Below are 23,818 nucleotides of genomic sequence, written 5' to 3'. Positions count from 1 at the left end.
TTCTGAGAAGAAAAATTGAAATGAAAAAACAATGACAGGCTCAAGAGCAGCCATTACTCTATTTGGGGCTTAATGGTACTCCTCATATGGAGTGTGGGACACTCACCTTTTTCTAACGTAAGCCATAGAGGCTAAGCTTGGTTTTCCTCACTCCCCTTAAATACTGGCTACTCTTAATAACATTTTGTCTTACCAGAATCCTTAATATATTTAAAAAAAACCCATAAAAGAATGCATTTACAATAAAGCTTAGTTTAATATGAACAAAATAGTTCACCACAAACAAATAATAAAAAGAAACCTCAGGTGGCTCTTGTTACAGAACAGTCAAAACCAGCAACAATCATGACAAACACCTACCTCACACTTCTAAGTGAAGGGAAGTGGAACCCTACACTACCACTATCCAGGATGCAGTGCTTAGCCTCACTGAAAACCATATTGGAAACTCTGGACTGTCTTATAGATTGCTGTAGAGTGTGGCTCTCTAAATTGGTGAAGACATAACTGGAGAGACAGTTTTACTGTGGGAACAGCCTTTCTCCATTCTGCAAAAGGTACATTTGCAAACAATCACACTGACTCTGAATGGCTGGTCATTTCTTTTTAGTCAACAACAGTCAGACCAAAAAACTTATTCAATGTGTTCACAAGGAAACAGATCTTAGCAAAATTAATCTCATCTCCTATAAACAATAGCCTTCATGTGTGAACAAGAGTAGGCTTTATTTTTTAGCTATTTGCCATTCATTCTCATGCCTCAAAAGCTTTTCTTCTGTCCAGAGAGCAGAACACCACATAATTTAGGTATCCAATATACACAATGCAACAAATGGCAAACATCAAGGAAGAGCTCATGAAAAACAAAAAAGCTAAAAATTCCTTGGCAAATGCTCAAAAGTAATGAAAGCTCTGAGAACAGAAGAAGAATGTTATAGTGTCCTCAATATTTTTATGACTAGCAATTTCATAAGCTTCCTATGAGTCTGTTGAGGAGGAAATGGGAATGTATAAACAAACCACGAAGACATGGTCTACTGGTGGACTTGGCAGTGCTGGGATAATGGTTGGACTTGATGATCTTAAAGGTCTTTCCCTACCTAAACAATTCCAGAATTCTATGATTCTATTCTATAAAAATCTGTAGGGTAACCACACTGAAATAGATTCCATGATCTCAGTCATAGCAGACAGAATTTTTGTTGCTTTTGTTATCTGAGCTATCTTAGCTATTAAATATGTCATTCCTTCAGAAAAAGGAGTTGACATTTAGCTGCAGAGATATGTAACTAGGAACAGGCAATAAATTAGATAAGAATGTAAGAACAACTGTACTGAATCAGACCAAAAGAGCATCTAGTCCAGTACTGTGGCCTTGGAAGCAGACATAACAGAGAGCCTAGTATGCAATGGATGGTACCCTGGAGACAAATGGGGTTAAATGAAGGACTCACTGAAGCCTTTGAAGATTTTTTTTTTTCTTAGTTATGATAGAGAAAAGGTTCTAGGGAGAGACAAACAGTATGCAGTCGTGCTTTTTTCTCATTGAAGTTTAAGAAAAGTGAGACTGTAAATTTTGAACATCAAATAGTTTTCTAAGAGATGTGATGTTTTGTGATAAACACATAAAGAAAAAAAACCCCTAAGTTTGAACTCCATGCCATCTTTAATTTTACCTTTGAAAAAGTCATTATTGAAAGTGAAAGGAGACTAATATTTTGGAGTTAGAAATAATGAAACAGTCTCTGCATCCTAGAAAAGTACCTTGCCCATGCTAAAATTAGCATGCAATGAAATAAAATTAATTAGTGTTTCAGAGTTTATATAGGAACAGGGTCACTAAATTTTCATGTTGTCTTGATGGATATAAGCTAAGAATAGCCACCATGAGCAAATTATTGAAGACGAATAGACTTGTAACATAGAGAAGAAACTGTTCAGTCCTTCTATATTTATATCCCTTTCAGTATCTGTGAACTGATGGTCAGACAGTTTCTCTTCAGAAAATTCAAATCTGAACAAAGGCAGCTAAATGCAAAAGATTTTCTACTCAAATAAAAGGACCTGAGTTCAGCTCCCAAGCACTTATATTTACAAATGTGTAGTTAGCTAAACCAGGTTTGAAATGATCTAAAAACACTGGACCGTATTTGATTAAACAAATAGGCATTTTGGTCAAAAAGACATCTGAACAATGAAGCTGTTCTCTAAGTTCAAGCAACCAGTGTGCTGTGAGATGATCACATTTTCAAAACATTATAAGCAAGCAAGATGGCCTACAACCAGGTCTGTAAACTGGGAAAGATGAAAAAACATATACAGATGCAAACTGAAATAAAAAATAAAAGATCGAAGTCCTATAACCAGGGACTATAAATATAAATTTTTGAGTGTACTATCTACTTTAAAGTTTGGAGTGTATAGTGGTTTTCCTTGTCCTACTTGAAATGCCCCCAGATGCCTGATTTTCAGACCACAAAGCTCAATTATTTTCTGACTATCATAACACCTTGAGATCATAGCATTTATTAAAGAAACTCACAGGAACACTTATTGGAATAACAGGGAAATATATGTGTAATTTCATTTTATATATTTGTTGTCACTGTCATAGATCAGTCAAGAAAAAAAAAAGACTTCTTCAAGTTAAGGTTTTGTAAAAGTCTGCTGCTTCTTTTAAGTAAATCATATTGATGTTCCCAAAGGAAACAATAACTCTAATTCTGCAAAGTGTTGTTTGTGGCTACAGAGTGGGCGCCACAATCCAGAAATGACAGTAGTAAAGCAGTAACAACAGCAGTTAGCTCCTTTCCCAAAGAACTGTATGGCTGTTTAAAAAATCTCCCTATTTTTAGGATTCTTTTTCTTCTGGTAAAGGTTTCTACTATTTTTTTTTCATCCATTTTTTTAAAATGCAGCACAAATGGACCTACTACAAAGTAAGTTGTCACAGAAAGAAAAACAGGTATTCTAAAGAGAGATGATAAAAAAGACAAATTCTCAGAAAGGCACATAGGTATTTAATTACTCACTTTCCATTTAAATTTTTGTAAGAAGTGTCACTATGTCTACAGAAAAGTGAAAATACATGCTGTTGTAAAGAACATGTTATGTCTCCCAGATGAACATCAAATTTTAACAATGCAAACCTATCATCACATTACCTGGGCCAGAATAACTAAAGAGCTCAGTCAAGTCTGGATCTGTGTGGCTGGGAAGCAGCCTTTCTGAAAAGGGATCTGGGGGTCCTGGTGAACAAGCTGGCAGGGTCAGCAGAGCACTGCTGCAGCAGCAAAGGCACACTGGATCCTGGGCTGCATCTGCAGGGGCATCGCTGGCAGAGATGGGGATGTCATCATCCCACTCTGCTCAGCCTTCGTCAGGCAGCACCAGAGCACCGTGCCCGGCACTGGCCCCACTGCTCAGGAAAGACACAGACAAACTGGAGTGTCCAGTTTGGGGCTGGAGTCTGCCCTGTGAGGGAAGCCTGAAGGAGTGGGGCCTTTTCTCCCTGCAGAAGAGGCACCTAAGGGAGGAAACTCATCCCAGTATTCCAGTACTCAAAGGGCAGGTACAAACAAGACAGAAAGTCACAAAGGGTACATGGACATGACAAGGGGTGACAGGCACAACTTGCACCAGGAGAGATTTCATGTAAACATACAAAATAATTTTTTTCTTTACAGTAAGAACAATCAATCACTGGAACAACATCCCTAGGGATGTGGTGAAGTCCCCATCAGTGGAGATGTTCAAGCTGTCTTTGGACAGCGTGGTCAATAATGTCATCTGGGCACAAAAAGTAGGACCAGCTGATCTTCTGAAATCTTTTCTAGCCTTAGGTTGTTCTGTGATTTTGTAATTTTTTGATGACTTCATTCCAATCAGTTTTTGTCATTTTAGATATTAAAATAATGGTGAAAGTATTAGAATATTTTGCTAAATGTCAAGAAATACCTTATTCATCTAGGAAAACTGTATCTCAGCAAGAAATTATCCAGAGCTTTTACTTTATAGCATGGAGATTTTGCAGGAGGGTAAAATGAGATCTCAGAAATATATCTCATCTTCCTTCTCAGGGTTGATTCTTTTCCTGGAATGAAGCTCCAAAGCTAGACAAAAATCAGGTTTTCCTTCAGGATAATGATCACTTTGACCCCTCCAAGTTCTGCCAGGTAGAGAAATCTTCATACATTTTAATCCACTATTTCTTATATCACTTTTCTTTTTCTTTTTATTGCTGCAATGAAATAGGTCACATTGTAGGACTGAACATCCTCAGACGATTTGTGCCATGTTTTCCCTCCTCCTCCATTCAAAACTAATGTTTTTGCCTCTCCTCTCTTTTTATAATACTAGAGCAAAACCAAAATCCAACATAAATATGGAGATTTTTATGCTAAAAAAAGTTCAAATTATTCAACATAAAGTCTCTGATGAGGATTATTTGCACTGAATTACTTTTACCCTAGTTTAGATTTAAAGGCAGTATTTGAATAGAAAAGGCTGTCACAAATCCCTTGGAAGTATTGGTATTTTTTCCAAAATACTCTATGTCTCATATGACAGGAAGCTGAAATACCATGAAACATTTAGTTTATAGATTTATTTATGACAGGAAATGCATTCTTCCTTAGGGAACTAAACTATTCTGAAACTGTTGAACAATGTTGCTGAACTTGTTAGCTTCAAACAGAAGGCCAAGTACAATCCTCCAGCATCCACCCCTCATCTGAACTGTTCACTCAAATATAGCACAGTGCAATGACTCACTGTTTAGCTCAGAATAATGACAACAGTTATGCCCCAGGGTTTTTTAACTGATGCTTAAAACTGCAGACTTTGACTTTTCCTCTCTGAACTGTGCACGTTGGAGAGAATGGGGGAAGCCAAGTAATGAACTGCCATTAACAAATGCACTTTCTTCTTCTTGAACTTGCAGAGCAGATGCTCCCAAAAATGCTGTAACTGTGGATGCCAGAGTATCGACCCAGGTCTGCATAAAGGTTAACATTTCTACAGGATTACCCAGTAGGGCTGAGAAAGACACTGATCTCCATGAGACAACCCACAGACAGCTCCTCTGGGACCCAGTGCAAGGCTCTGCTTGTAATCCAGGGTCAAGAAAGAGAAGGAGAACTGAGGTGCTCTTCCTTGCAATATGAAAAAGCTTTGCCTCTTTCTACCAGTGAGATAGTTCTCCCAGAAAAATGACATTAAAGGGACAAGAGAACTAAGAGGTTGTGGAGAGGAGAACAATGCCCTTCAAATGTCATACAGTGTAAAACACTGCAGGCAGCTCAGCTCTATTTCTTTTTGTTTCTTTTTGTAATTCCAGCTGCACCTTATCCAAAACTATTCATGCAGTAGCAGACAAGGGAGAGGGGAGAAGGAGTAGATGGGACAAGGCTCTTTCTTGAATCTTTTCCTCCAGGCTGCATGTGGGTGAAAGAAGGAGCTATGTTAGCACTGTCACCTACCCACAGATGCCCAAGCTGCACTATCCAGGAGGATGTGTTACGTTTGCACACTGTAAGGGTGCTGCAGGTATAATACCATCCCTTTCTTCTAGGAGTCAGACCACAGGATGAAGTAGATTTGCCCTATTCACTGCCAAAATGTACAGTTTATGGCACACTGTGACTCCAGATAAAGAAAACCATTTGGATTAGGCGACTAAACTGTTGGGAAGAGACAGAAACTGGGTATCAGTGACTTAACGGTATCTCCAACATATTGTCCTCTTTAGAAGAGACAATGCACATAACTGAGATTACAACAGTAAATAAATATTACCAGCACTGGACAGAATAGGCTTCCTTATTTTCAAGCAGGCAGACCACAACGCAGGTGCTGACAGCTCACTCACTGAAGGGAGAGGCAGATGCTGTAGCAATGCAGCACAGGGCAGCAGCTGCCTGACAGCACCTCAGCAGCTGGAAATAGACACTGGGGTAGCAACCACCTCTACAGCTTTAAAGCACATGGCATTTGCATCTCTGCATCTCCCTCTGAGGCCTCTGGGATCACCTGTGCCTATTAGCCCAGTGAGGTAGCAATTCAAGGCTAGCATTTTCTGGTCATGCTTACTGCATAAAAGCCAATCAAGCACTATTTTTATGCATAGTCTGTGCTGTTTCTCAGTGTATTACTGCTTATCTTCTATAAATCCTTGTAGGTTTGTGTATTCTCATATCACTACTTTTTTCAACTTTTGTGCAATAGTTTTCATCTCTTCTCCATCCCAGGAGATGAGAAAAAATGCTCTTGTAGTAAAGTGAAAACCAGACATTTTAATTTTTATATGACAGTAAATATACCAGTGGAAGAAGAGAACATACATTTAGGACATAGGAGAAATAAAATTTCAGCACTCCGCTACCCTGGATTCCCTAGCCCAATTCTTTAAATATTCATGAATTATTTCAAATGTTATATCTCTATTACATATAAGCATATAACATCATTGTACATGCTGCAATTCTAACTTTAGATTTTTGTCTATCCTTCCCTTCATAAAGATGCAACAATAGCAACCTTTTGAAATGCTGTATACACCACAGATTTAATTATTTATTCACCTGGAGGGTTGTGTTTCTATTGTTATTATTGCTTGGTTTTGTCTGAATAAAGAGTCAATGTACAATAATAACAACAGAAAATTTCAGCTTCAGCATGCGAGTCCTCCACTGACTGTAACAGTCAAAGCCAGAATGTGAAGTTCTGGCAGCTGCAAAAAATGTCCCAACCCAAGTCCAGGGGCAAAACTGTATCATAGGATATCTTCCATCCTAGATAAATGAGAATGTGGAGGTCTTTTTCCTCATAAAGAACACAAGTTCAATCCTTTACTCTCTTTAAAGTTCTGGGTTTTTTTTCCCCCCCAGGTCATTGTCCCAGTAACTTTTGGTATTTAGTACTCTGAAGTGAGTTTTGATCAGTGATTTAACAAAAGCTGGTAATTTGTTTTTTATCATAAAATGTTCTCAGCCAAAATGCGTTTGCTATGGAAAATCCCCAACCAGTTCTACTACTAGCCAAACATCTGGAGTGTTAGTTGGAAGCGTTTGTGTCTGGAATGACTGCTGAACCGTGAGAGATGTCACACCGTGACCTTAAAGCTAACCCCATGACCCAGCTGCATATCCTGTGCTCCCTGCAGGGATCTAAACCTTGAAATCCTTGCTGGTTTTCTATGTGCATGTAGTTACAGCACCTAGAGAAGGAAATTAAAGTATCTACTCACTGTGAGGCACCAGGACAAAGTTACAAGCTAGATGCAGCCATCACAGCAAGGTTTAGCCTCCTTTAAGGAACAGGAAGCATGACTGAATTACAGAGGTGTTTCCACACACAGCTAGAGCTACATACCATGAGTCAAAGAGCTGTGAACATGTAGTAATCACTGTGAACTAATAAACAGTGGGAAAGTTCACAAGGTGCCCTGGTTTCTACAAGCATGTTTTATCTCTGCCACAGGGTCAAGTGTAGAAGGAATGGCACTTGTGCTTCCTACTTGCCAGAGATGAAATGTCAGACAACACATGGCATGAGAGGAGAATGGCCAGGTCTAATGACAAAACCTCTTCTCAACTGATCTCCATGTTATTAATTAGCTCCTCTTTAGGTCTCTCTCTCCCAGCAGTCATTAAAAAAAAAAAAAAATCTCCATAGCTTTCTAGTTACTCAAGTTTCGCTTACAGGAGGTTGTCAATCCCAATATCATGCCCCTGCCTGGGCAGGTGGATCCTTATGTTGTGCAGAACAAGTCCTCGTAGCTTTGAAAATCTACCTTTAGTATCTACTCCAGACTTTACCTAAGAACCAAAATGTGTGCCATCTGAAAGAATGAACAACCCATTGGGAACCTTCCCTCTTCAGCAGACTAAGTGCCAGCCTCATTTATCAGACCAGATTCTTACACAAAGCTGCTGCTGTGCACCCACTAGTCATATAAACCCCCTGTGCCTTGTTACTGCAACACATGCAGTAACACTGTCCTACAGTGGGGATAACATACAACTGTATTTGACAAAGTCCCTTCAAAAGAAAAGAAGTTGCAAATAATGGATGTAGTTTGGGGCTTTTAAAGATCATTATTAAAATCACACAAAAGGAAGCAGTTGAGTGAAAATGACTGGAGGGCTGAGGAAAGTGAATTTTCCCTTAGAGCAGTCTAACAAAACTTGCAATTTCCCACATTCCTGGGGAAATGTGCTTCAATCAGCTCCTCTCGTTTTACATTTCCAAAGGCACTGGGCCAAACTGAGGAAGTGCAATCATGAACTCTCCCACGTCCAGGGAATTATCACCAGGACTGACTTTGTCTTACCATCTCCCAGACATGCTCTCAAGAAAAAGTACCAAGCTTCCCTGACATGCAGCTCTGAATGCTCCCCAAAACTGTCATGATGCTCTAATGCTGGTAAACCTGTGAAACTACAAGCTCTTCCAAGTCTCTTAATGCAAAGGTTTCTTTTGTGGAACTGTTTCTGATTTTTTCTTTCAACACAAGGATATTTCTGATTTCCAGTTCTGCAGGCTGAAGTAGGATATTATATACCTTCCAGAGTCTGATGTAGACATTAGGAACAAGGCAAAGTTGCTAGGAGACCAGAGATGGAGCAAGGAGCATTGCAGTAACACTGCAGCTTTTCACACAGGGCTGATGAGAATGCCTACATCAGCAATCAGCCCTTCACAACTTAAAACAAACCAGACAACCTTTTGCTGCTTATGTAAAGATGTACATTTGGATAGAACCATTAAAGTGTTACAAAACCAGTGCACCACAAGCTGAATAATAAGCAAGACAAGAAACACTGAAAAGGATTACACACACAACACTTGTTGCTCTCTCTGTTTTTGGGAATAGCCCCTTCACTTAGAAAATAGAAATCCCATTTATACAAATGTTGGCACTTCCTACGTGGGTCCTGGACCCAAGTCCAGTTTATCACTGAAATACAAAGGGGAATACTTAATGAACCAGCAGAAGATGCTACGCACTCTAAAATTCATTGTCCATTTCCAAGTTATTTAGAAAATGTGTCACTCACTGTGGCCATAAGCCATTAAAATGTACAGAGCCCTTTCGACTCTTCTGTGCCCTTACTCACAAGTCAGAGTTCATGACAGTTAAAATTTACCACCTGGCAAGCAGAAATTAGAGTTTTATCAAACTCAGGCTTTCATTGTTTCAGTTGCCATGATCACAGGTATTTAAATAGACAACATAAAGCAAAACTAATGCAGCTGCATGGCTGTAAGGTCATACATCTTAGATATGCTAAACTAATGGTTCTACCCATAAAGCTTTATTTGTCACCTATATATGGAAAGTTGAAGTATAGAAAGTCTGGATCACAGCTAAAATTCAAATGGAAAAGCTGTGACTGACCAAAGTTGTAAACGTTTTTTTCAGTTCAGCTCCTTCCAGTGGGATCATCCATCCTGAGAGGTCATTAATCTGTTCACTCTTGAGGTAGGACTTACCTGACAAATATTAATTCATATATTTTGTTATAAAGTAGATACTGCAAGCATTTCAGATGAATACAGACTAAATTAGCTCTCTTCATTTAAGAGGGAGCTACAGTAACAAGTTTAGCCATACCTGTTCACACTGTCAGTGTTTGAAATTAGATGATGTTAATGCCTACACTGAGTGCAGCCTACAAATCCAATAATAAAATAGCTTTGGCAATGCACATCCAAAGGTTAGAAGCTTCAAGTGTGTCAAGTACTCTATAAAGAAACAACTGAGCCAATTACCAGATTATGTGCCATGCAAATGCAAGGTCCCATCAACCTCACCTGAGAATAAATTAATCATATTGAAGCCAGTATCAGCTAGAAATGTTCAGCACTACTCTGTTTAGAGTATTTCACTAACTAGTCATTAGAAAGTGAGCAGAAAGAAAGGTAGGGGCATGTATTTGTTTCAACTTGGGATTACAGTATTTACAGGTCTAATTCTTATGTTATGGTAACATAAATAATTTCAAATATAGATGGAAATTTTCTGCTGCAGCAAAACATCTTGAAATGTGTTTTGAATTGCTGTGGTAGGGCTCAACCATTATGTTTTAGACAGGAACACCTGCACACAATTAATCCAAATAATTGTAGTTAATTTCAGCAGCTTCATGTAAATCATTACTTTTCTTCTCAGTTCCCAGTTCTTATCTCTTCATGACCCTATTACATAAAACTTCATACACCACAAAAATAAGCAGATAATTTTCTCTCGGGAAATCTCATTAGTGAAAACTAGGTATGTTCTGTCACAGCAGCCCTTTTGAAAAAAAACTGAAAAGGAGATCTTTCTCTTTCTTTGGGATATACACCACACATTGATCAATTACGTAAGCTTTGAAGCATGATAAAAAGTTATCCAAGTAATAATATTCTCTGCGAATTCCATATCTACACTGCAACCTTTCACTGAAGGTCAATGCCCTGGAGAATTCCTCTTACAGTATTATCTCTAGCTATTAAAATTAATGTAATTCCACTTTATCTAAAAAAAATGTAGTAAAATACGAAGCACATCCTAAACTCAAGTAACACTCACTTAAATGTAGGAGGCAATTTTAAATCAATATTTTCAGACTAAAGTCATAAAGCACTACATATAAATAGCTGTACAGAATATAAATCAAAAGAGTGCTTCCAAAATAAAATTTTATGCTGAAAGGATAAAAATGCATATGAAACTCTACATGCAGTGTCTGAAGTAAAAGTCCCTCTTTTGTACTAAGGCCTTAGCTCATTCTAAAGTAATGGGATTTTGTCTCTAATAGAACTGAGTTTAAAAAAATCACACAGGCACCTAAAGCCTCCTCCATCACTCAGAGGGGAATGATCAGCCCATTTTCTGTTACAAATATTTCTTTCTAAGAGGGCGGGCTGTGTTACAACACTGATGATAGGATTTGTGGATTCTGCTATAATACAGCTCGCTCTCTCTTTCTGCAAAATAACAGTTTCTCATTACCTTTCAAGTCCCAGGCTGCTCACACAGGTAAAAGGAGTGCTGGCAGAGAGTCCCCATCCTGCTCATGCGTTTGTGCTGCCCCTGGCTCTGCTGGAAGTGCCGAATGTCTGAGTAGGTGTCAGCTGCACACCATGGTGCTCTCTCTCATCAGCGTGCTATGAGCTCTGACTCAGAGCAGGGGGCACCATCTGGATACCAACCAGACCTGCTTCATACACCTGGCCACCATCCTGAGGTCCATCACTGCTCACTGCCCACACTAGCACTGCTCTAAGGGGCAGATTATCCATAGAGCCTACACAGTTGTACAAACAAGTTCTTTTTATGATCACTACAATTAGTACCTTCATATGATAACTGTGTACCCACATAACAAGCCTCGTTTCATCATCTACTAATGCACTTAAAAATCTTATCCTAAAATCCTGTTTATGTGATATGGTACTTTTTAAAATTTATTCATTCACTTTTTCATCCTAACTGTTTGAGACTGGAAGACTGGAAGTGTCACTTAATAAGATATCCACTGCTATCACAGGGATGAATATTTCAAGAACCACAAAAAGTAAATCCTTGCTTTCTGGTGAATTTAGCATTGAGATGACAACAAAATACATCCATCAAAGTAATTAAAAAATACATATATTCCATAAACCTTCACACAGGGCAACCTAAAAGTTAAGTCATATATTTCAGAGCTGTCCAAGCACTTAAACACATACAGGCTTGGGGCCATGATGACTTTCCTGAGAACCTTGTTTGAGTGCTTGACCACATCTTCCTTATATCCAATCTGAACTTCCCCTGCTGCTGCTTTAAGACATTTTAATGCACATGGAACAATTGCTGATGGGAATTTGTGGCACAATGGGCCCCTTCATGTTTTTGTTTTTTTTTTAAGTAAGAAACTGCCGACTAACAAAAATAGGGATCACTCTAGCCAATTTAACATTGTCTGGAAGGCAAAAGTCATGCCAACTGAATTTAGAAATTATGAGTATGTTTTTAACTGTGATGATCATTGACATAGCCACTAGGAAAAACTATGCATTCCTTGCCACTTGTAGGAGGACTCATGTGACAGAGTGTAGAAGCTCACAGCATAGACATCCACATTTAGGTTCAGTACATAGATTTCCCTTACAGACAACTGAAAAAGCACACATTTTTAGGCAGTGATTCATCTAATCCTAGAGTAGACATCTAAACTAGGACAAACTAAAGTAGACTTCTCCAAAAGTCCTTATGGCAATAGTTTACAGGGTAAATATATCGACATGAGAAGAACCCTAATCTTAATAAATTTTAAAACAAATCAGAATAGGCCTCTATGAAAGACAAGCTTTATTTTTAACCACAGCTTCCAGGTTAGGCACCAAGGTACAATATTCTACAATATCACCATCCTTCCTGCCCTGAAATCTAGTACACCTAAAACTGAAAACAGATCAGTTAAGAAATTATGATGAGCTTCTCAGTACCTCTACTTTCAGTTTAAGTATGATCAACTGACTTTTTTCCTTCTGAATTCTAAAGGACGTTTATTAGCACTTTTTGAAAAGATATGGTTATTCCTATCACTTTATTCTATACATATTTCCTCTGCAATGTCTTTATAGTCTTTCTTTTACAGGTTTTCTTATGCAGACAGTGAAAATAAGAGGAATTTTTTGAAAAATAATGTGTGGTAATGAAAGCTGTCACAAAAAGTGAGTCTCAGAGTAAAACATACACCTTCAAAATTTCCCTACAATTGAAGCAATAACTCAAAAGAAAGTGAAAATACAAAGAGGTTCTGGAAGACAGCTCTCCCAGCATGTACCAGTGTAGTTAGCACATATTAATTGCCTATAGATATTGAAAAAAACAAAAAAAAAAGAAATCAATCAAAATTATATTTTTGTAGGATTAAATTAACATATGTTTGAAATAGTTTTATATCAAAATTGAAAATGCTATGTCTTCTGGTATCTTCAGTCTTTTAATGCTTGTGTTCAATGAATGTTCACATGAAGCTTTAATAGAATTTTCTTCAAGATGCATAGTCCAACGTATTTTTTCAGAATGGTATTCTTTTGAATATGTTGTTATAGCACCAAAAGAAGCAGAACAGCAGAGAAACTTGAAAATGTTACAAAAGGACATTTGGTTTTTCCCTCCCTGTACCAAAGTAGGGGATGGAAATGGCATAGCATGGGAAGGAAGCACATTAACAGTGAGAAAGAGCAGGCAGACCACAGATTCTTCTTTTATGCAGGTTCACACCGATTTGGAGAAGAGGCCTGTGGCCCATCAGAGCTGCAGACGTAGTGATGCAAGTGTAAACTCTCTGGCACAGAGCACAACTAAATGAATCAGTTTCATGTATCACTGACTAGCTGAGAATAAAGAGCAAAGGAGTTACCTTAATCGGGCTTCCATCTGGAGTAAGAACCTCTTCTGAAAGCTCCATCATCTTCAGTGCCATCAGGGCAATGGCTTTGGCATGACTAAGGCTTTTCTTATGGAGCCCTGCTGCAACGCAGTACGCATCACCTATTGTTTCCACCTGCAGCAATCAGACAAACCCGGTGTTATGGTGTGATAATGGGAGGGGAACCCTGCCATTAGGGCTGCAATCAAATAGTTGCTTAAAATATGTGAGTAAAACATCCATAAATAAGCAATTAGACAAAAGAGCATAATTACCTGAGTCTGCAAACAGGTACAGTGAAAACCCAACAAGGAACAGCACAGTGGTTTATCACCTAATAACCAAAGAAGATTGTCTAGAACAGTGTACGGCATCAGCTGAGATATAACCACATTCTCCCACAGCAGTAAACCAGAAAATTGCATTCTCCTAAATGAGAAATTGCTTGCAGCTTCATTTCATACTATCCTGGCTGAGTTGCTGTTGGGTAAGAGTAGTGCCACATAATTATAATTCATAATTAGTATTTGATATGCTAGAAAATTATATCAGGAAGAGAATTAGAAAAAGCAAAACATTACCATAAAAAACAGTGAAGTCTACCTAACTTCTCATTAGCAGGTAGCTCTTCCTGGTATAATTTATGAATAGATGCTATTGCTACAGACTTTAGCCTGCATCTTTTCCCCTTATTTTCAATTAAGAATTGATGTCTCTCTCTACCATGCAGGCTGTCTTACTCTGCATTTCCTACCTGCAGGCATGAAGTTCAGCAGACGGACCCCTCTGGTCTCTTCAGGCAGGCCTTACTGCTCTCTTATTCTGATTTGCTTTAAAAAGAGCTGGCCCCCAGGAGGAAGTGGAAGCAAAATGAATTGAGAAGCCTTCTGCCTCTGGATAAAGGCAGCCTGAGAAACACTGCAGCCCTCAAGGCCTGCAGCTTTATTTACAGCATTGTGTTTTGCAGTCTGTTTGCTCACACATCTGTAACATTCTCACACAAAATCCATTAACATGAGCCCAAGCAGACCTCAAGGATTAGTTTAGGTTTTGTGACATAACTAATCTGGCTTTCACCCTGCAAACAACACTACAGGAATGCCAGAAAATGCTTCAGCAAAGACTAGGGTGAGAAAAAAGCAAGCACTGAGAAAGGAGTTATTCAGAGAATAAATATAGCTGATTCATCTCTCTGCAGAGAATCTACTAAGTAGTATGCCTGGATCTTCTCAGATTAATTTCCAGTCTTGATAAACTGGAAATAGTTTCTCAATACAAATAGTACCTGAAATAGTAAGCATTACATGTAAATGTACCCAGAGCATGAACCTAGAACAGGCTGAGCAAACACTTCGCACCACCAAACTTCATCTGATGCAAGCCCATTGTGAAATTTGCCACCTTAACATTTCTGGTTGATTGTGCAGGGGGATGTAAATACAGATGAGAGGCTGAAGGTTTCTCCCGAGCTGAGACAGCCATTAGAACTCCTTCAACACCTTTGAAAGCTCCTAATAGTACTTGTATATAGAACAAAACACGTAGGAGCAATCAATATTGCTGTCTGCCTGTTTGCCGTATCTCAGGATGTCTGTCCATAAGAAGCAGACACTACCAGTGCCCTCCAGTTTAGGAGTTTGCTTTTCCAAAGATAAATGAATGGGCAAGAATATTGCAATGGCTGGTGAAAAATGTAGAAACTGGGCAAAAAAAACAAACAAGCACAGTGAGAAGAAGTATCAGAAGTTAAAATGACAGTCTGGAAGAAACAGATGTTTAAAAATGCTCTAAAATGGAAGGAAGCATTAGCAGAAATCCATTGTCATTCTTTAAAATCATGAATAAACATCAGTAGGAAGAGATTCAAAGGGGTTACTACAGAAAGAGCTGAGTCTATGATGTCAAACACAAAAATTAAATATAAATTCTGCTCCTTGTTGAATGACCTAATTTCAGAATTGCTTTTCCACTGAAGTTGGCTGCATAGATGTGGGATCATATACTGTTCCTGCAGTATTCAGACAAAACTACTTATTTTGTTAGCTTCTTCCCCCTTGGAAATTTCCATAGCTGTAATTTAACAACTAAATTCCACACACTTACTGTACTGTACTACCAGGAAAATGGGACTGAAGCTGCCTCATATTCATCTTTATACAAAAATAAAAACCATAATAATGCCATTTCTCTTTAAAATGCTTGTCCCTATGGAGCTCATCTGACAGCAATACTGGAGAAGCAGGGGAAGGACTACGACTACTTAGAGTGACCTGGTAGTTTAAACTGGATGTGATGAGACAGGCCTGTCTAATGATTTACCATTCTGTAGCTTTGTTTTCAGTCACTTCTAGGATTTTCCTCAGCTAACATTGGAGCTGAAATTTTTTTATGAGTACCTCTACCAAACTTTAACCTTGATTCCATCCTTCTTCAAAATCAGATTTGACAAATCTTCCAAAAATTCCAGGAGTTCTTGTAATTCAGATTGTTCATGGCATTTGCATTTGTTCCACTTGTATGGAGTCATAAAATTATGGAATGGTTTTGGTTGTGACATTTCAAGATTACCTAGTTTCAGTTCCCCTGCCATGAAAGAGATACCTTCCACTAGACCAGGCTGCACAAAGCCCCATCCAACCTGGCCTTGAACACTTCCAGGAATGGGGCATCCACAGCTTCTCTGGGCAGCCTGTTTCAGTCTCTCAACATTTTCATTGTGAATAATTTCTTCCTTATATCAAATACAGTCACTTTTGGTTCATAACCAATGACTGTTGTCATGTAACAACAGGCCTTGGTAAAATGTCTCTCTCCATCTTACAAGTCCCATTTATACATCAAAGGTCACAACAAGATCTTCCCTTTTCTAGGTGGAACAACCCAACACGCTCTGCCTGTCTTCACAGGAGAGGTGCTCCAGCCCTCTGGTCATTTTTGTGGCCCTCCTCTGGACTCATTCCAAGACATCCATGTCCTTTTTCTGCTTAGGACACCAGAGCTGGATACAGCACTGCAGGTGGGGTCTCACCAGAACAGAGCAGGAATCACCTGCATTGACCTGCTGGCCACATTTTTCTTTGATGCATCCCAGAGTATGGTTGGCTGTCTTTGGCTGCAAGTACACATCGCTGGCTCATGTCTAATTTTCATCTACCAGTATTCCCAAGTCTTTCTTCAGAGGGATGGTCTCAACCCATTCATCCACCAGTCTGTAACAATACTGGGGATTGCCCTGACCCAGATGCAGAATCTTCACTTGACCTCACTGAACTTCACAAGGGCATATGAGGACATTAAATTAGAGACTGCAACAAGAATAATACATCACATTTCAATATTTCAGGCTGGGCCCCTGAGTGAGTCAGATGCACACAGGGAAGAAGGGAATTTCTCTTGTCTCAGCTGAGGAGTAGCGATTGGACTAAAAATACAAAGTACTGCTTATAGCTTGCTCCAAAGAATCGTCTGGGTAGATCCTGAAACTGTGCACAACAGAGAGCAACCTACTCCATAAATATTCAATGTCAATAGGATTAAAAGAAAAGGAAGACACTACTCAAAGTGTCTAAAAATTGCTGCACTCAGATCTATTTGATACTCCTGATGAGTATGATGATATACAGCAATGAAAAGTCCAAAAGGAAATCTCTACCATGTGATAAACTAGATTCTGCGTTTTTGACTGTAATGCGACTTTTAAGATGCATTAGTAGTAGTAGTATATTTGATTTTTATACTCTTCCTAGATACATATGCAGGAAAAGATATTTTGCTTTCAATCTTTTAAGACTGGAATGCCTTATCCTGCTTCTTTAAAAAAGTGAAATATATTCTGTTCTGAATATTAAAGCCGTTTTTACATATGACTGACAGTTTACCATTAATAAGACTTAGTATATTTCTTTTGGAATTAAATTATAGTTTCTTACTGCTCCTAATAGTTCTAGCTACTCACTGATTGCCTGGCCTACTCTTACCAACTTTTCATCCTTTTTCACTGATTTACACTTACCATAGCCAGCTTCACTGGAGTTTTCATTAATTGGGAATTAATACACAGTACCATAGAAGAGAAGTTGAATTTGGATTTCAAAATTAGACCCACTTCTAAAAACTGCATAATAGAATTTTTATTCTTAACTAACAAATGAGTCCAGGAAACACTGCAGCTACTTACACTGCTATTCAAAGGCCTCCTCTTAAGCCTTCTGTAACTCTCAAGTCACAGAAACTGTCCAAATGTTTTCCAGTCAGGCCCTCAAAAAATCCCATATTAAAGTTAATAATTAGTTGAAGTGGTTGTGTGTACTCTACAGTTCAGGAAAACTTTCTAGATAGTTATCCCAACGCTGAATGCTGAAGAGTGATAACACATGCAATTGCAGCAGGACGAAAATACCTTCTGCTTTCAAGAAGTAATTTTCTATATAGCCAGCTTCTGTTGGTCTTCAGTAGATACTGTATGTCTGCTCTAGATGTGAACAGTAATTTTTACAGAGGGTGAACCCTATAGTAATTGTCTTACAGTCACTTATCCTTAGTTCATAACCATTTGAGATGGAATATGATTTGCAGATCAATTTGGTAGCACAGAAGTCAGAATGTAATTTCTCCAATTCTAAAATGTCCAGAGAAAAGAGATTAATAACCTGATCCCTGGGCAGCTCCTACAGGTCCCCTCCAACTAACAGTAGCTAAACCTAGCGCTGTCCTTCGTTATTAAACTGAGAAACTGGAAGTTTTAGCCAAATTATGTTCCGTGGATATAAAGTCAGAGTGTTGTTTCAGTGACAGTTTTTAAGGGAAAATGTGGTGCACTGAAGTAACATCCCTGCTTTGCATCCTTCAGCCTGAATTCATGCATATGCACCAGTCATTAACTTTCTGAACTTCTAGAGGTAACAAAAGAACTGACATGTCACACTTCATTTCACAGAGTGACATACATGGGGCAGAGACACCATTTGGTAAGTGAAACCTGAAATGGCAGGCTGAAGATTTTTCATCTAAAATATCCAGGAATTCAAACATTCAATTCTAATCAGTCCTACTTAGAACCTTTTTCAAAGCACAGCTTGGAAATAAACATAAAAAATATAATTGCAGGGGTCACTCTGTGGCAATTCTAATCTGAAATTTCTACTGCAATCAGAAATATTAAATACATTGAAAGAAGTAGCTGGAGGAAGAATTGGTTCTAGTTTTAGTCCTGTCTCTCTCAGCAGGTTTCCTGTGAAAACCTAATATATAATTTGTATTAGAACTATTACAATGGAGTACTCACCACTATTTTTTTCAGATACGAGACATAAATAAGTCTGAGTGCAGTTTGTGTGTTTTTAATGGGTTAAATTATACTCATATCAATCAGGCATCTTTGTTTACAATCAAAATGAAATACATACCAAAAATGGGTCTGAAAATTCAAAAGTTGCTTTCTTTTTTCAGGAATAAAACCTACCTTTAGCAGCATGTCTTTTGTAGATCCTTCACCTTCCTCTGAAGGGTACTCACGTACTACTGTTTTCATCTCTAAAATACTCACAGGGCTGCATTCATATTTATTATCTCACTCATAAGGTTGTAATATTTAGTACCCATTTAACCTAAAATCATTTATGTCACTGTCCCTTATAACCTGTTGAACAGTGTTTTTTTAAAATAAATTGGAAATAAAAGGTGAGACTGCCTTCCCGTTCATGATAAAGAACTACAGGATACTCCTCCTACACACAGGTGACCAGAATATAGGATTACTTTGGAAAGGAAATATGTAAGAATTGCATATCAAATGTTTGTTAGAGATTTCTCTTACTTGAGAAAAGGGTCATGTTTGAGGAAAAATATATTATGCTTCTCAAATTTTTTGTGTGTGTTTTCCACTGACATATATGGGTAATCTACATAAGTGTATCATACACATAAAGTTTAGATAGAATAACCAGACTTAGATATTCTTTAGCCATGTCTTGATTTCTTGCCCTTCTTTTTATAGAGTAACAGCTGTTTCTTCCAATTGAATTGAGTTTCCATATGCATCAAATCCTGCTTGTGGGCTCCCCCCTTTCTGCTATTTTAATCACCAGAAATATTTATTTCTGCTTAAGTAAGTATGTGTTCATAATCACTGTAATTTTAAGTTGGCAAGGAAACTTGGAATATTAAACAATTTCTCTGTGCTCCACACCCTGTTTACAGACACAGTGTACAAAGTGTATTTGCTATGTTTAGCTGAAGAGAAGATCATTACTAAATTGTTTCTTATCACATATGAGTAATCTGCCAATAGCCTGAAACTATCCTACTGCTGGGAGATACACTATAAAACTTTATTTTATAAATCTGAAATAATAACAAACAGCAGTTGAAATTATATCAGTTTCCTCTTAAAGATCTTGAGAGTGAAGAAAACAGAAATAATGAGCATGGAAAGGGGTAATGCTTTAGCTAATTGTAGTTTAATGCTCTTCTGTTCATCACTTAACTATTCTCTCTGAGAAAACGAACTTTTCTAGTTTGTTTGTGGGTCATTTTTTTACCTGCACTGAAGAGCATTATTCTCCAGCTTAATCTACCTCTCCTTTTGCCTGTTTCCTATGCACATTTACCTTCTCCCACCAAAATACAGACACAGCATTCTCAACGCATACAATGTGTACCGAGCAGTTAACACTTTCCAAAATACAGTATGGTAAAAAAAAATCTAGAATTTTAAAATATATCTGTCTTTTATAACAAAATATGTGGGGTGTTTTTCCTGATAATAACATTATTTGCACTTGCATCAACCTACAGTTGATACCAAATGGGGGAGACAGGTCAATTGTCACTTTGCTCTAGGGCTGGGCTGCCATTCTGAGTGACTTGTACAGACAGGATGAATTGGAAGCTTTTGAAATTCAGTAAGGACATGTGCAAAGTCCTGTCCCTGGGAAAGAATTTCCCTGGAACTGATACAGCAAACTGCCTGAAGAGTGGCTTTTTGAGAGAGACCATGGGGGTCTTGCTCGGCAGTAAATGTCAGCCAGCAACCAGTCCTGGGAACAAAGATGGCAAATGACATTCTGGATGTATGAACAGAGGCCAGGGAAGTGCCAATCACCCCCCCTACTCAGCACTTGTGAGACTCAGACACCACATCCACTTTGGGGGTCCTCAGTACAAGACAGAGATTGATAAACTGGATCCAACTCATTGGGGGCAGCAAGATGGTGGGGGCTGGAGCACCTGGGAAAACAGGCTGGGAGAGCTGAGCTTGTCCAGATTGGAGCAGAGATGTATAAATGGGGTTTATAAGCCCCTTTGATGTATAAATGGGGCTTATAAGAAAGATGGAGAGAGACATTTTACCAAGGCCTGTTGGTTTCATGACCCTTGAGGGGATAGAAGTGGGCTCTCCACAGTGGTGGAGGGTGAGAGCAAGGGAAAAGACAAAATCAGCATCCTTATGGATTAGGAGACAGGGAAACCTGTGAAACATACTGACAACAAGGTCTTACCCAGATAAAAAAGAAGCTTTTTAAAGCAATCAAGCATCTGCAGACAGTGAAGATTTTCATAGATGCTTCAGCAAATATGAGGATAAGGAACATAATCTTTTTATTTTAGGGGGTAAATCTCAAAATGAAAATGCTAGAAAGAAGTTTGCTCTATGTGCCTGACATTTTGTAAGTAGATCACAAGGCATCTTTTACTTCTTCAAGCAGCCACATTCAGTACTATCAAGTACAGACCATTATAACACACTATTTTGGCAGATGCCAAAGTAATCCAAGCTTTAACTATATGGTATGCCCTATTCTAAAATACAGCTATTAATTATGTTACTAATTGTTTCAATGGGATTGAGCAATGGTGAGGTGTTTTGGCAACAATCATCATATTCATTCGTATAATTTATAGAAATTCAAGCTTTGAATTAATCACTAAAGTGTTCTAAGGGACACTATTGAGAGACAAAAGAATATCTGTGCTCAGTGGCAATGGGAGTTACTCCAGTGGCAATATAAAAATAATCACAGAAGGTAGGAAGAAATACCTTGAGTGGATGCTGATTGTATGAGAGAAATTAAAATGCCCTAAAAATTCCTTTAGCCCAGTTAAAATACACTCTGGGAATTAACCATAACATAGCATCAAACTATAGCATTATTAAATAACTATAAAACACATGAAAAGTAGATGACACTAGCAGGGAAGAAGCAATATTTCAGCTGCAGCTGCATCTTACAGATTGCAAGCTGCTAAGATGTAGCAGCTGTAATCTACACAGGTGAGATTCAGTTCACCTAACCAGAAAGAAAAGAACGAAAAGAATGAAAAGAAAATGAAAGGAAGGAAGGAAAGAAAATGAAAGAAGGAAAGAAAGAGAAAGAAAGAAAGAAAAAAGTGGAAAAAAAAGAGAAAGAAAGAAAAAGGGAAAGAAAGAAAAGAAAAAATGAAAGAAAGAGAAATAAGAAAAGAAAGAAAGGAAGAAAGAAAGGAAGAAAGGAAAAGAAAATGAAAGAATGGAAGGAAGAAAAGGAAAGAGAGAAAGAGAGAGAGAAAGAGAGAGAGAGAGAAAGAAAGAAAGAAGTGAAAGAAAGAAAGAATATGAAAGGAAGGGAGGAAGGGAGAAAGAAAAGAAAATGAAAGAAAAAAAGTAAGAAAAAGAAAGAAAGAAGAAAGTGAAAGAAAAAAGAGAAAGAAAGAACGAAAAGAAAATGAAAGGAGGGAAGAAAGGAAAGAAAGAGAGAATAAAAGAAAGAAAAAGAAAGGAAGAAAGAAAAGAAAATGAAAATAAAAATGAAAGAGAGAAAGAGAAACAAGCAAGGAAGGAAGGAAAGAAGGGAAGAAGGAAAGAAAGAAAGAAAAAGGACAAAGAGAGAAAGAAAGGGAGAAAAAAAGAAAGAAAGAAGGAAAGAAAGAAAGAAAAGAACGAAAAGAAAATTAAAGGAAGGAAGGAAAGAAAATGAAAGAAGAAAAGAAAGAGTGAAAGAAAAGAAAGAAAATAAAAGAAAGGAAGGAAGGAAGAAAGGAAGATAGGAAAAAAGAAAATGAAAGAAAGAAAGAGAGAAAGAAGAAAAGAAAGAAAGAAAAAAGAAATAGAAAAGAAAGAAAGAAAAGAGAAAGAAAGACAGGAAGGAAAAAAGAAAGAAAACAGTGAAAGAAAAAAAAAGAGATAAAAATAATGAAAAAAGAGAGAAAGAAGGAAGGAAAGAAAGAAAGAAAAGAAAGGAAATGGAAGGAAGGAAGAAAAGAAAATGAAAGAAAGAGAGAAAGAAAGAAAAAAGAGAAAGAAAGAATGACAGAAGGAAAGAAAGAAGGGAAGAAAAGAAAATGGAAGAAAGAAAGAGAGAAAGAAGGAAAGAAACAGAGAAAGAAACAGGGAAAGAAAGAAAGAGAAAGAAAGGAACAAAGAAAGAAAAGAAAATTAAAATGAAAGAAAGAGTGAAAGAGGGAAAGAAGGAAGGAAGGACGAAAGAACGAAGAAAGAAAGAATGAAAGAAAAAAGTGAAAGAAAGAAAAGAATGAAAGAAAGAAATAAGTGAAAGAAAGAATGAAAAGAAAATGAAAGGAAGGAAGGAAAGAAAATGAAAGAGAGAAAGAAAGAAAAGCAAATGAAAATGAAAGAGAGAAAGAGAGAAAAAAGGAAGGAAGAAAAGGACAGAAAGAGAAAGAAAGAATAGAAAATGAAAATGAAAATGAAAGAGAGAAAGAGAAACAAGGAAGGAAGGAAAGAAAGAGAGAAAAGAAAGAAAGAGAAGAGGAAAGAAAATGAAAGGAAGGAAGGTAGGTAGAAAGAAAGAAAAGAAAATGAAAGAAATATAAAAGAAAGGAAGAAAGAAAGTAAGAAGTGAAAGAAAAAAGAATGAAAGAAAGGAACGAAAAGAAAATGACAGAATGGAAGGAAGGAAGGTTAGGAAGGAAAGAAAGAAGGAACAAGGAAGGAATGAAGAAAAGAAAGAAAGAAAAGAAAGAAAGAAGAAAAAAGTGAAAGAAAGAAAGAATGAAAAGAATGAAAAGAAAATTAAAGGAAGGAAGTAAAGAAAATGAAAGAAGGAAAGAAAGAAAAGAAAGGAAGGAAGGGAGATAGAAAGAAAAGAAAATGAAAGAGAGAAAGAAGTCAAGAAAGAAAGAAAGAAAAAAGAAATAGAAAAGAAAGATAGAAAGAAGGAAAGAAAAGAAAATGAAAGAAAGCAAGAAAGAAAACAGTGAAAGAAAAAAAAGAGGAAAAAAGAAAGAAGGAAAGAGAGAAAGAAGGAAAGGAAGAAAAGAAAATGGAAGAAAAGAAGGAAGGGAGAAAGAAAAGAAAATGAAAGAAACAAAGAAAAAAAGTACAAAAAAGAAAAAAAGGAAAGAAAGGAAAGAAAGGAAAGAAAGGAAAGGAGGAAAGGAGGAAAGGAGGAAAGGAGGAAAGGAGGAAA

At 37.6% G+C, this 23,818-nt stretch overlaps 1 protein-coding gene across 1 annotated transcript in view; it reads right to left on the bottom strand.

Moving 5' to 3' along the window:
* Positions 1–23,818, bottom strand: part of GUCY1A2 (guanylate cyclase 1 soluble subunit alpha 2) — a 137,414-nt gene that overhangs the window by 27,848 nt on the left and 85,748 nt on the right. Inside the window, exon 6 of the mRNA XM_068181390.1 lies at positions 13,404–13,547. Within this exon, the coding sequence (XP_068037491.1) occupies positions 13,404–13,547 (144 nt within the window). The remainder of the gene's footprint in view (positions 1–13,403; positions 13,548–23,818) is intronic.

Source organism: Anomalospiza imberbis, chromosome 2 (assembly GCF_031753505.1).
Source record: "Anomalospiza imberbis isolate Cuckoo-Finch-1a 21T00152 chromosome 2, ASM3175350v1, whole genome shotgun sequence".
NCBI lineage: Eukaryota > Metazoa > Chordata > Aves > Passeriformes > Viduidae > Anomalospiza > Anomalospiza imberbis.
Note: the sequence above shows the minus strand (reverse complement) of the source record. Positions and strands in the feature narration are given on the sequence as shown.